Source organism: Lathyrus oleraceus, chromosome 4, assembly GCF_024323335.1.
Source record: "Lathyrus oleraceus cultivar Zhongwan6 chromosome 4, CAAS_Psat_ZW6_1.0, whole genome shotgun sequence".
NCBI lineage: Eukaryota > Viridiplantae > Streptophyta > Magnoliopsida > Fabales > Fabaceae > Lathyrus > Lathyrus oleraceus.
Window position 1 is genome coordinate 301,847,672 of NC_066582.1, and position 14,490 is coordinate 301,862,161.

General features: G+C 35.5%; 1 protein-coding gene across 1 annotated transcript; it reads right to left on the bottom strand.

Moving 5' to 3' along the window:
* Window positions 1-509: 509 nt before the first annotated feature.
* On the bottom strand, window positions 510-1,073 carry LOC127137212 (uncharacterized). The gene has a single exon (XM_051063694.1). The coding sequence runs from the start codon at window positions 1,071-1,073 to the stop codon at window positions 510-512; it is 564 nt and encodes a 187-aa protein (XP_050919651.1).
* Between the last annotated feature and the right edge of the window lie 13,417 nt (window positions 1,074-14,490).

Genomic DNA, 14,490 nt, shown 5'->3' on the forward strand with positions numbered 1-14,490 from the left:
AAATTGCAGAACCAAAATCTTGTTCTAACAATCTCCCCCTTTTTTATGATGACAAAACTCCAGACTGTTCATGAAACCATGATACTTCATGATAATTAAAAGAAGATAATTTCAGAGTCAGATATACTATGACTCCCCCTAAGATAAGCAAGCTCCCCCTGAATCTTATACTTAAGAATGTTTAGAGTTTCTTACCATAGCCTCTTACATTACTCAACTTGTTTCTCAGATGTTTTACTCAGATACTTCCTGCAAGAACTTAGACTGCAAAAAATATTTAGATGTTTGGAATGTAAGCAATGCATTATTAGGTTTAGATATTAATTTCATCAGAAGGTTGTTTAATTATTTCTCCCCCTTTTTGTCAGACTCAAAAAGACAAACAAGAAAAAAATATAGCAAGACAAAACTTCATTGGATAAAGCAAACAAGTACAAATAAGGAAAATAAACTTAGAAGCTAAAAAACACATAGAATAATAAAAAACCACATCAAAAATCCTAAGGTGCCTAAGGGTTAAGAGGAGGCGGCATCCTCTGAAGTAGTTGAGTCAGGAGATTCTGAATACTGGAGTTAACAGAGTCATATTGATCCATTCTGGCCTTTACAATTTGTTGTTCCTTCTGGAGATCTATCAGAGTCTTGAGCACCAGTGGAGCTAGATCCGAGTTAGAGGTCTCACCCTGAGTTAGGGCCACTTCCTTTGCCTTGGCAGCTTCTTCCGCAACAATGTGTGTTGCTTCTTCAGCATCAGCCTTGGCTTTGGCTTCAGCTTCAATAGAAGCAGCTTCAACGCCAACTTTTTCTTCGGCTTCTTTTATAGCTTGCTCTTCAGCTTCTAGTCTTGCCCTTTCTTCAGCTTCCTTGCGTGCTTTATCTTTAACTTCTCTGGCCAGACAACCCTCTAGCCTCACCTCAGCGTCTCTGACGTAGTCATTTCTGACTTGTTCAGAGAGGCCTTTCAGCTTGAAGACTTCGGATGTCATCCATCTGATGAATTCAGTCCAGTGATTCCTCAATTCATAGGGGTTATCACTTAGCTTGGATTGTTCAGACAGTGATCTGAGCTTCATAGCTGAAGATTCAGAAAATAAAGCAATTGTTTCTTCCAAGGTGGGGAAAGTTGGTTTAGGTTCAGAAGATGGATTGATGGGTTCTGGCGAGGTGTGGGTGATTTCAGTAGGATGTTCAGAGGGTTAACCAATTGGAGGTTCAACTGTTGTTTCAGAGGGTAATTCTCTATGGGGTTCAGGGAGTGATTCTGTTTGAGGTACAGAGGGAGAAGGCACAGAGGCATCTGGGATAAATGGAGGTGGGTTAGATAGTGCAATGGCTTGTAGTTGGGCCAGAGTTGGGGAAGAGGGATCGGGGTTAGTTAGTGGTTCGGAGTCGAAGGATATATCGTAGTATGGTGATGAAGAGGGGGTTGATGAGATAGATGAGAGGGATTCACTCAGAGGTGAAATTTCAGAAGTGAGGAGTGTTGTGGTGGTGAGGTTGATTTGTCGTGGAGGGGGTGAAGAAGGGTTAGAGTTGTGATGTTCAAAGGTAGGTGGATATGATATGGTAGGTTCAGAGGGGGTAAATATGGGAAAAGGTTAAGGTAAGGAGGAAGATAATTGTTTTAAATTTGAATGATAGGGAGTTTTGGATGGTAGGTTCAAAGGGGGTAAATATGGAAAAAGGTTCAGGTAAGGGCGATCTGGCTGCAGACGGTTCTCTCAGCTTCAGAGTCTTGGATTTCTTAGACTTCTCAAAAGGCTCTCTTTTTCTCTTCATGAAGTTTGGTGGCTGTTCTGGAAGCCAGTCCACTAAGAACTCAAAAATATCCACCCCTTAAGATGCCAGATCTTGAAGGTAATAGGCGATGACCTCCGGAGGATCTATCTTGGAGAACAGATATAGCCCATTGGGTATCTTTCTCTAATCCTTCAGAGCTTCCCAAGAGGTGTCTAGAGTTGGCTTGACCATGACTCTTTCAATGATTCCCATACTCTTCATATTTCTTGCATTCAGAGGCTTTCCAATGTCTACAGTCACATCTTCCATCAGATTGTATGATATCAGATGATCCACCAACCCACTTTCAATCAGAACATCAGAGATGAGTCTTTCCAGAAGAATGTAGTTTCTGGGCTCTATGTGATTTCTGGTATCCCGGACTGAATCCCTCAGATACTTAAATAGTAGTGCTGGCATATTCAGCTTGAGTCCTTTCTGGAGGAAGTACAAAATACACTTCTGATATGTGTTGATATAGTCAGAAGAGTTTGAGGTTAGATGGTGGTGGATGGTACTCAGAATGATTTTCAACTAGACTCTCAGATTCTAGTGAGGTTCCTTGTTCTTAGAGGATCTGCCTTCAGCGCCTTGTTTGAAGATAGTAGGAATAATCACCTGGGACATGTATCTTGCCCTAGGATTTATGTTGTAAATCCTTCTGCCCCCATTTTTCTCCATGTTCAAAGGCTTGGCAATAGATTTTCAATGATGACCATCTTCACACCCAGAACATATGACACTATGCAGTGGTCATCGCAGTCTGTGAATCTCCAGAACTCTTTGGCGAGGAAAGTATAAGTGGGACCATAGAGTCTCTGAAAATAGTTTTCCCAGCCTTGTATCTTTAGTTCCTCAATGAGATCAACACCATTGTGTTTCGTGTTTACGAAGGGTGTTGCAAGGTTGATGTGAGTTAGACGATCAAGGACGTGGGGTTCCTTGTAGACAGCGGTTGATGTTGTAGCTGTTTCAGTGGAGGTTTGTTATGGAGTTTCGGTGGAGGTTTGCTTCCATTTGTTGGGAGTAGTTGTAGACCTTTTGTTGTTGGGAATCCATTTGAAGAAGAGGAAGATATGTTGAACATTGATGAAGGAAGTTGATGAACTTGAAGATGTTGAAATTCTTGGAGACATTTGAGCACAAAGGGTTTGTGTAGGTTTGTGAGTGAAAAGTGTGAAAGTGTGAGTTGTGACAAGTATATATATGCATTAGTGGCATGCAAAACGACAGTGTTAGTAGAGAATAGTAAACAACACAATTAATTAGCGCGAAATTCTGAGTTAACATGCTTGAGGAGAATTAATTGCAGCTAATGATGAATGTCTAATCCCAAAAACATACACACTGCTCGAGGAGATCTCAATATCTTGGCTCTTAAGTTCTATGCTAGATAGTTGTCTAGAATATCCAAGGTCAGACGCTAGAGAGGCCACATGTTGATGTATCTGACATCAAAAATACTAAGATATTTTTTATACAAAGGGTTTCTAATTCATATTACATCTAACTTCAGAGGGTTTCTACTTCATGGACCCTTTTTAGGATCTTGAATTTATGTCGAAGCTTCTGATAGGAGCTTAGAGATTCAGATAAACAGGCTTCTAGATCAGAGCGAGAGAGATAAATAAAAATACCTCTTTAGAGTCAGATTCTCTTTCGGATGAACTTCCAGATGTGGTAACCATGAATGCAACATTTGCTTGTTCTATTTCGGAGTCTGATTCTGAGGCGTCAGATTTAGAGTCATCCCAAGTAGCCATGAGTCCCTTCTTGGTTTTGAAGGAATTTTTCTTGAATCCTTCTTTTCTAGAACTATCTTTCTTGAACTTTGGACATTCGTTTCTGTAGTGTCCTAGTTCTTTACATTCATAGCAAGTTACCTCTTTACTTGGTCTGCTTCTGGAGGTAGACTCTGAGCGATCTCCCTTTTGTCTAGGTCTTCTGAAGTTGTTATCCTTTTTCTCCAGAGATGTTTAACTCCTCTAGATAAAAGAGATAACTCTTCTTCATCATCAGAATCATCTTTTTCAAAATCATCATGGTCTTCTTCTTCAGCTTGAAAGGCCTTGTTCCTTTCTGGCTTTCATCTTTCTGATCTGGACTTCAGAGCCACTGATTTGCTTTTCTTTTGAGGTTCGTCTTCCTCTAGCTTTATCTCATGACTCCTGAGGGAGCTGATGAGTTTTTATAGGCTTATGTTGTTCAGATCCTTTGATAACTTCAAGGTAGTGATCATATGTCTCCACTTCTTTGGCAGACTTTTGACAATTTTTTTGACATGATCTGCAGTTGTGTAGCCTTTGTCCAGAACCTTGAGTCCTGCAATTAAAGTTTGAAATCTAGAGAAAATTACCTCTATAGCTTCATCATCCTCCATTCTGAAGGCTTCATATTTTTGGATTAGGGCCAGAGCCTTAGTCTCCTTTCCTTGATTGTTGCCTTCATGAGTCATCTTTAGGGAATTGAATATTTCTTTAGTTGTTTCCCTGTTGGTGATCTTTTCATATTCATTGTAGGATATGGTGTTCAACATAATTGTTCTGGCCTTAGATGATTTTTGAAGTCAGGCTTCTGATCATCAATAATTGTGTTTCTAGTACTGACAACTCCAGGAGCAGGTGTTGGTAGTTCATAGCCATTTGTAACAATGTCCCATAAGTCAGCGTCATAGCCTAGGAATAAGCTTTCGATTCTGTCCTTCCAATAATCAAATTTCTCTCCATCGAAGATTGGGGGTTTAGAATTGTAGTTATCTCTTTCATTTGTGGTAGTCATTATTTTTCTCATGTTGGATCTCTCTACACTATTAAGTGTTTGATTTGAAAATCAATAACAGAGTCGAAGCTCTGATACCAATTGAAGGTAGAGAAAAAACAATAAAGGGAGGTTTGAATTGTTTTCACAGACAAGAAAAACTTTTTGAGTTTATACACACACACAAATTAAAGACAAACAACATAGAAGTTATCTTGGTTCGCTTGAAATTCAAAGCTACTCCAGTCCACCCTACCAAGGTGATTTCGCCTTCCAAAAGGACTTAATCTAATAATCTAAAAAGATTACAACAACGTCTAAGAGTGCAATGATATCTTAGCCCTCTCAAGTCTACAAACTTCATAAGTCACTTGAGGAACCTTACAACAACTATTTTAGAATTACAAGAATGTGTTTAGTGATTCTAGCTAAGTAGTATTAACCCAGTTAAAGCAACAGAGTTTCACACTAAGAGCAACAACTCGTGTGATAATGTAAAAACAAGAATTAGTGAATGATTGAATTTTGATGTATTGGATTCTTGTAGGAAAGCTTCTTGTCTTGGTATAATAATAGTTGGGCCTTTTTATAGTGCTTGGAGATGATATTGTTGAATCGAGCATTGATGTTGATATCTTGCCAATGATGGGACTTAAATGACATTAATTTTGTTGTCCTTTCCATAGCAGTTTAGGAGAGTATTCAATTTTCTCCATATATAGATTCATACCAAATTTGGAATACTTCATTGTTAAGTCTTGATCTGATCTGTTGGGCGTGAATCAGAGTGTGCGGAATTCAGATACTTCTCTTAGATCTTGTATTCTTCAGATAGTTGTCTGATGTGTTTTTCTTCAGAAGTTCTTGATTGATCTCTAATTATACATTCTTCAGATGTAAGGATCATCAGAGTATTCATGTGTGGGATCCTTCAGATGCAGAATTTCAGAGTCTTCAGATGTCTGATGATGTGGACATCGTTGTCCTCAGTGTCAGAGCGAGTACCTTTGACTCTAAGTCAGCTGTGTTGGATTTTTGTGACGTTAGATGTTGTTTCATCAGATTTATTTATCGTTAGAGTCATGCGCACTTAGAGAACTTTATTAGGGTACCAAAATGTTTGATCCTTTGTTATCATCAAAACTTAGAGATAAATTGCAGAACCAAAATCTTGTTCTAACAACAAGTAAACAAAAAAAGGCACACAAACAACCCAACTAGGGTTGACTCACTTAGGGAATCATATCCCCAGCAAAGTCGTTATCTATCGTACCTAGAAAAAATGAGAACACGACCTAGCGAAGCACAATTGCACGCTCGCAATGATAGACTGAACAGAGTCACTACCGAACTTTATTTATTACTAAAAGGAAAAGGGAAATATCGATAAAACCCAAGAAAGAAAGACAATGATTATGGTCGTCGCAACCAAATCAGGGTTCGGGAGTCGATTAAACAAGGGGAAGGTATGAGCAACCCTCACGTCTGTTGTACTCAACGGGAACCGTTAGGTTAGGTTATGCGCGTTAGTGTTAGTTTTAAATGTTAGGCTTCTCGAGTTATTAAGTGGGAAAGAAAGAATAGAAGAGAGAAGAATGTTTTGTTTAACGAAGGGGATTAAACCTGTGTTTTATATTAATGGGCCTGATAAGTTTTACAAATCCTGCTCCTACGTATCTTCGGGTGCAATAGAGAACTTAAGGCTTACATAGTTCTGGGTAGAAAATGTTTCTTTGTTGGTTGATTTTAGCGAAAGCTACTTTGTCTCAATCGAAGAAAATATTGTTGGACTACCCAAAACAAATAGAGAAGGGGAAGTTTGAATCATGGCCAAATGGATTTACAAATCAATACTCCTGGGCAACTTCGCAAGCTTACTCACATGTTCAAGTGGATGAAACATTACTTTGCATCGTCTTGAAAAAATACTTTTTGTTTGAGAAAGGGTTTAAGGGTAAATCGCACGGCGGCGAGAAAAGAGTTTGATTGGTTTGAATGTGTTTTGAGTGATGGCGAGAACTTGGATGGGCGAGATATCCATCTCGATTCCTAGTCTCAGGAGTGTGTGGTGTCCACCATGATCCATTTCCATCTTATTTTCCAAAAGGTTTGATATTTTTATGTGTTTTTGAGATTTTATTAAGAAAAGGGTTTGAACAAACCGCTTTGATAGTTTTGAATGATGGCGAGGGCTAAGATGGGAAAGATATCCATCTCGAAACCTAGTCTCAGGAGCTCGTGGTATCCACCATGTTCCATTTCCATCTTTATTAAATAGTGCTAAATAGGAATTAAGTATTTTCGAGTTTTTATTATGAAAATGACTTGACGTTGGATCAAGCATTTGATGAACGATTGAGAAAGATTTCAATGACATGGTTTGAAAGAAATGGATTGATTTGTTCATTGAGAAAATACTCGATGTTGGATCGAGTTTTTTTTTTGATCTTTTGGGAATGATTGATTTTATTCTTGTGTTAGTACTAACTAAACAATAAAGCAAATAAGGAAACGAAAATGGTAAAATTATTACACATCATGGGAGTGAGGGTACATTTTGTCGAACAGGGATTTAAAATAATGAAACAATTAAATCGGGCCCAATCAATGAACAAGCAATGCATGAGTGTAGGTGCAAGAGGATGGTCTCATTGTAAGAAGGCCCAAGAGTAAGCCATGTGAAAAAAAGAACAAACACAAATTAAATTTACAAGACAATCAAAAATTAAATTGAAAGGAGTAAAATCGGGACGTGCACAGATTAAAATAGGGATGCGAGGATGCGAATCAAGGTCACTTAACGTAAAGATATGCAAGGCGGGTGGAAATTGAGGAGAAAAAATCAACTAGGTAATGTGCTCAAAGCCAGTTTGCGCATATCGATAATAATTGAAATGCCATATGCGATTAATCAAAACGCGGCGAAATACTATCAATATATTGATAAAAATAATCATGGATAAATAACACGGGAATTGCCAAATCCATGGATTAAAAATCGATATTTAAACAATAAAATAAATCAAGGACAAACATTAAAATTAACAAGTATCAGAGAAGTTAGAATAAAATATAAAAAGGATTAAAAATAAAATAACATAAAAAATGAAAAGGTAAAAAATAATGAAATAAATAGAAAGTGAGTTGTACAAGGGTCAAATCCATGACATATTGGGAAGCACCAGATGCCTCTACCACTAGGTCATGAGTGATTAATCATAAGTTAATTGCACCCATTAATATATAGTATGACTTTTATTAGAAAAATGGAAAAATGCAGAAAAAACCAAGAAAAACCTACAGATGTAGACATCGAGAATCAAACTTGGGACTTAGGAATATCAAGCAGAATCTCCTACCACTCAACCAGATCCGCCTTTTTGATGGATACTTGCAACTATCGAAAAATAGAATATAAAAAATATGATAAAATAAAAAGCAACAAAAATCACTAGTTGTAGTAACAATATTGCAATGCAGTACCAATCCAGAATCATTTATCAGTTCAGTTTCAACAGAGATTTCTGTAAAATAAATGGAACACATTGGTTCAAACATTCTGAATTGACTCGCCGCAAAACTATAATCGGTTCAACAAACCCAATCGACTACCGCAGATAAAAAAAATCGATTAAAAATGCATTGAATATTAAAACAGTAACCTAATACTATTTACAAAATTTGTGGAAATTTTACAAAGTCGACAAAATTAACAGAGTCGAAATAAAATGAAGGACTTAAGATATTAAAATAAAGTGAAGACACCAAGGTTTGTCAAAAACTAAATACCAAATGAGCTTAAAACAAAACTCACAAATCTAGCCAAAAAAATAACATTCACTATAAAAGAAAAGTTAAAAAACAAATTATTAATTAACAATCAAAAGAAAGAAAAAAATTACAAGAAAAAAAATAAAAGAAAATGCAAATCTGTTGTACCATGGTACGAGTCCAAAATCACTATCAGCTAAAAAAAATCTATACAAAACTAACAAATTAAAGAGTAAACCAATATAACTCTTAAAATCACTAGTAATATCAATATATGGATACAATTGGATAAAATAACCAGTAACAATATTAATAACATTCCAAGATCATTATCCTTTCAATGGACATGTTACTATTGATTTCTGCAATATGAACATATCAATTCAAAACTTCAAAATTGAAAGCAGTAAAATCACCATTTCATTTCAAAAACTTCCAAATTTAAATGTATGCACACCAAAATCTATTCAAACACGCAACAACCGAAAGTTCCGAAATCACGCATCAATCTTCAAATCCAAAACACTGTACAAGCTAAACAACATTCCAGACCAAATTAAAACTCATCAATTCAACATGCTCCATTTTAAGTCAAATGAGAACGCGTAAAAAACAATGATAAATAAACAAACCATTACCGACATACCCATCACAACCTTAGCTCAAGAATAATAACAAAGGTAACTTCGAAACGAACGTAGCAATGGCAAACAAAACTCACGTGGAAAAATCATTTTAAACATGCAGTACACGACAAACAAAAAGCATAATGAAAATAGATTACCAATGCCGAGAGAGAGAGAGAGAGAGAGAGAGAGATGTTGAGTTGCGGATGTTGTTGTAGTGTCCAGAGAAACTCACGGCATAATGGTTTTTGACACAATGAAGGTTGTTGATCATTTTTGTTGATGGTAACCTTGTTGCTTCCGTCGGTGAGGATATGGAGTAGATGGATTGAGTTTAGCGGCAGAGATTCGAATATGGATGTTATTGGTGTATATGTGTTGTAGTTAGGATATGGTTATTATAAGGAGGATAAAAGGCAATCTCGATTTCACAGTGGGGTGGTGTTTTGGGGAAGAAAAAAATTTGTTGCATGAGGTGTGGATGTAGGTTGAAGGAGGTCAAGGGCGCCTCTTTCTTACCAGAAGAAAGATGGGAAAATCTTTTTATGTTTTTTCCTTTATTTTCCTTCAGTGAGAGAGAGGAAATGACATAGCCAACTTTTTTCTTGCGTGTCCCCACTCCTTATTTCAAATTTCAAAATTTGGGGGAAATGGCCTCCAATGGAGAAGCGCCACGTGTGTGTGTATGTGTGCTGTCAACAGAAATAAGATCAAGGATAATTTCACCTTCAGAGGCGCGTGTGGTACATTTAGTGGAGAGCTAACTTGGTATCATCCAAGAATTAAAAGAACAAAGGGTGTGTCGGCTGGCTATTGGCCCACGCGTCTCTCTCTCTCTTTACTAACTTTATGAGTTGGCCACGTGATAGTTAATTCGAAAAAAGGAATCCAACGAAAGTTCAAATTGTTAACTTCTCTTTTACTCTAGTATTTTAGAAATAAGCTTTAATAAATAAATAAATAAAACATAACAAATTTAAACTAGATATGTAAATAATCCTAATTATACACATTCATTATTTTGATTGAAAAATAAAAATAAAATGATTAAAAATAAATAAAAGTCGAATGCAAAAGATGTTCAAAAAATTAAAATGATTGCACCACAATGATCAGCGCAAAATAAACGACTCGAAAACATATATATTTTTGTTAACTTTTGAAAAGGAAAACACCCAATTAAAACGTCCAGACAAATCAAAAAGTGACCGAAAAATTTGCCAAAAAAATAAATCGAGCATACCAGATTAAACTACGTGAAACATAGATCAATAAAACTGACCTCTGCAAGTTTGATTTTAAAATTTTTCGCCCGCTAATTTGTTGCACGTTTGACAATTAATTTAACCGTTATGCTTGTAGATCCGAAAATTTATATCGACTCATATTCTAGGCATTATGCGGTATGAAATGCATGTTATGCTATGTAGAGATGCAACAACTATGATGAATATATTGAATCAGTGATTCAGGGTCAAAATCAGGGTGTGACAAGATGGGTCAGATGGATTCCATTAAAACTCATCCTAATTAGATGCATGATGAGATGCTAGGGTATATGCTTTACTACTTGCGGGGTATGGGTATGCATCCACCTTCTGAGTGCAAACCCCGTCGTGGTTGAGGCTGATGTTGATTCTTTTATCAGGTTCTACCTTTCTCTCTTGCTCATATCACATTCTTTTTCTTTTCCCACATCTATTTTTCACCTCAGACTCTTCTATTCTTAATTCAGTTTTTTAATTAAAGGTTGTGCACTCTTCTTCTTCTTTTTCTTTTTCAACTCCTCCTTCATCGAATACTTCTAATCCATCTTTTATTTCTCTCACAACTTCATCGTCTATAGGACTATCCAACTTATTAACCTAAGAACCTCCACTCAATTGAGCTTCCACTTGCTTAGATAAGTGGTTAATATGATTTTCCACACTCTTCACGGATGCTCCAATGTTCTTGTTGGAGGCTTCAATATTTTTGTTCACTGCTTTAAAGTTGTTTTCAATAGATTTCATGAATTTGTTCAGAGTCTCTTCTAGAGGAGATGACATCTTTTATGGTGGACTGTTATAAGTTGCTTGATTAAAATTTTGAAATTGAGTGTTACGCCAGTCAAGATTTGAATTATTACCCACCTTTGAATATTGTTATTGAAGTAAGGATATGGCTTTTGATAATTTCTAGCATAATGTGTTTTTCCAACGTATCTGACTTGTACACAGTGGCTATTTTCATGTGTTGTTCCTTTTTGATTTGGTGCATTATGAAAAACAACATGCAGTGTTCAAGATGTCTTGGTGAAGAAAGGACACATGTGGAACCTGGTGTTCCAGCATGTATGCAAGATGTTTTAGTGAAGAAAGGACACATGTGGGACCTAATGTTCTCGCATATGTGCAACATCTGGCATTTGTCAGCAGGGCGTGATGGATATCTTTTTAGTGTGATTTATGATTGGATCTCAATCACATTTGTTGCTATCTTTTAGCAATGCATTTATGTAGATTTTTTTATTAGATTGGACGTGATAAAATCAATTTAAATGAAGACTTAAATTTGAATCAAATCAAATCTTTTTGGAGGATATTTGAAAAACAGATATTAACAAAATATACTACAATTTTGGACGTGATCAAATGCCCATTGGAAAAGCCCAAAGCATGTGTTTCTATTTAAGGAGACTCAAACCTAACTTTAGAAGTGTGCAAGCATTGAGGATTCATTGTGTTAGGGTTTAGTTTTTAGTCTTTTTTATGTTATTGTTTATGCATCACTCTAACACTTTCATTCATATCTTAACGCATAAAGTTTGGTTTGTTAGTTAAGTTGTAATTCAACATTCATTATTCTGATTTTGTAGTGATCACTTGGTATTAGCGATTGAGAGAAAGTGAGAGGGGTTCTCATATTTAGGGGAAGTCACAAAATAGAAAGTCGTTAGGATTAGGAAGAGGCATTGAACAACACGGAGTTGTTGTTTCTTTAAAGATAATTGTACTAATTTAAAATAGTGAATTGTTTTCTTGGGTTGGAAGCCCCCTAGACGTAGGTGAGGTTGCATTAAATTAATTTAACAATTATGTGTTCTTTTATTTCTTTATCATTTATCATCTTATTTATCAATAATATACCAATTATGCTTTAATATGTTGAACACCTTGGCTTAAGCATCTGATCCAACATTTGTTCCCTTAAGAACATAATTTCAGCATGACCTCCACCGCAGTAATCACACCGGAATATCGACTTGAAGAGCATTTGGTTGAGCTAGAGTTCAGGCATCCAACTGTTTTGACAAAACCTATTTTTTTGCTAATAGATCTAGTCATTATGCTCCATCATACATGTCTTTTCTTACGTCGCATACAAAATCAAAAGAAAAATATCTTAATAGCATTGCACTAGATAAAAACTAAATAAGAATTAAAAAAACAAAGATAAAAATAAAAATAAAATAAACCCTAAAAATAAATAAATAAAACTACACCTATAAAAATACATAAAAAAATCGCACAAAAATGACCTTGTTGAAATTTGCAATCCCCAACAACGGAGCCAAAAACATGATGACTTCTTAGAAAGTATATTGATAGTGTCGAAGTAATAAAAATAAATATCGTATTCATACGGATTGTTATTTAATAACCTACAATTATTTGAAATATAAAAGTAACAATTGGGATGGGAGGTTCGAGTTATTTTGTGAAAAGTAAATGTTTCTGAATTCAATATGGGAAAAGTGACTAGGTTTTCCAATGAATCCCTTGTTTATCCCCTGTTGACGTTTAGTCCATTAGATGAATGGTAAAGACACTATACTCAATCCCTTGGTGTATTTCTCACTAATTTATACTAGTTTTCTATCCTATTTGGCCGACAAAAGTGAAATTAGGTGTTATTACGATACGTTAATTTAAAAGACACTACTAGTGGTCTCGTATCCCTATTCAACCAGTGAAAGTAGATTAATTATCCTTGTTCAGACTCATAGGCTTAGGGTCAGTTATCCCTACTTGTCTCAGTTCATATTATTAGTGCGTCTACAAATAATAGGCATTAGGAACAAATATAGTTAAATAGAAAATATAACTTCAATCATTCATAAAACATCAAATTAAACATATAATCCAACAAGTTCAAAATAAGTTCATAAGGCAAAACCTAATCTAGAGTAATTTAGCTACTCATCATAATACAATAAAATACCAATAGTTGAGAATATGAATGCATGTGAAATCCTAGAAGAGTTTAGCCTTAAGTGGCTTTTAATGCTCTAAAAAATTGCCTTCCTAGGACTCCTTGTCGTCACTCTAGAGTAAAAACATAGAACCCTTGTAAAAGTATCAAAGTTTCCCTTTTATAGCCACTAAAATGCTTCACAAAAAAGTCAAAATTAAAAGATCATCGTGCCCATGATGCTTCTTATTATGGTTGTAGTATCTTGTTATTGTGCTCATGATGAGGTGCGAGGGAGTGTGATAAATCCAATGGCTTTTTCGTCCTTTTGTGCCTTTTTTCACCAATTTTCACTAAGTCCATATTTTTGCCACACTTGGTTATTCTCAGCACTTCTTTGGTACTTTTGCTTCATATTTTCTCCATATTTGGATGAAATTGCTCCAAATTCTTGTCGAAAATATGTAATGATTGAGTGTCAGCATGTTCCTAATCATTTGGTAAGCATTTGTACCCTTTCTAATCGATTAAGGACTTATTCCAAACGACTAGAGCAAGGAAGATGGCTACCTAATCGATTAAATCACATAACCATCTTAGGGTTTCCATTTTGGGATTAGAGATTGTTGTCTTTTTAGACCATAGGGTTAATCGATTAAGCCATTAAAGCTTATCAAACTCTTTCGATTTTGAGCCAATTTTTCTTCTATAAATAGAGGGTTTCTCCTCATTTTAATGTTACACCATAAGTCAAATCTATAACAATTCTTTCTCATTTCTACTCTCCCCTACTTATTTTTTTCTATTTCTTCACGAAGTTACCTTAAATCTTTAAGAGTAAAATTTATATGTGAGAGGTGTTTTGGTGCTATGGGATTATTGCAATTTACTAAAGATGGTATTATCACTTTTGTAATTTCATCAAAGTAATTTGTTGTTTGGTTGTTGAGATTAACCAACAAAAATCTCTATTTAGTTCTTGAGATTAACCAACAAAAATCTCTCATTTGGTTTGGAGATTAGCCTTCTAAAATTTCTTATTTGGATCATGGGATTAGACAGTTAAAATATTCATTTGATTGTAATAAGGTTTGTGAACATAACTAATGACTTCTCGGCAAGTGTACCGATAGTGTCACCGTAATAAAATATCAAATTCGCATGGATTGATTTTTAACAAGACAAAAAGTGTGTAATGCGCAGAAAATAATAAATGGGGTGTTTTAGGTTTGAAACTGAAAATAAGATAAAGTGTTCAGACAGAATTATGAAAGTGGTCAGGTTGTGTATAGAATGCCATATTTGTCTATTATTGATGTTCAATTTCCTACATGCATAATCTTATCATTATAATCTCATGACGAATTAACAAAATTGTTATAAC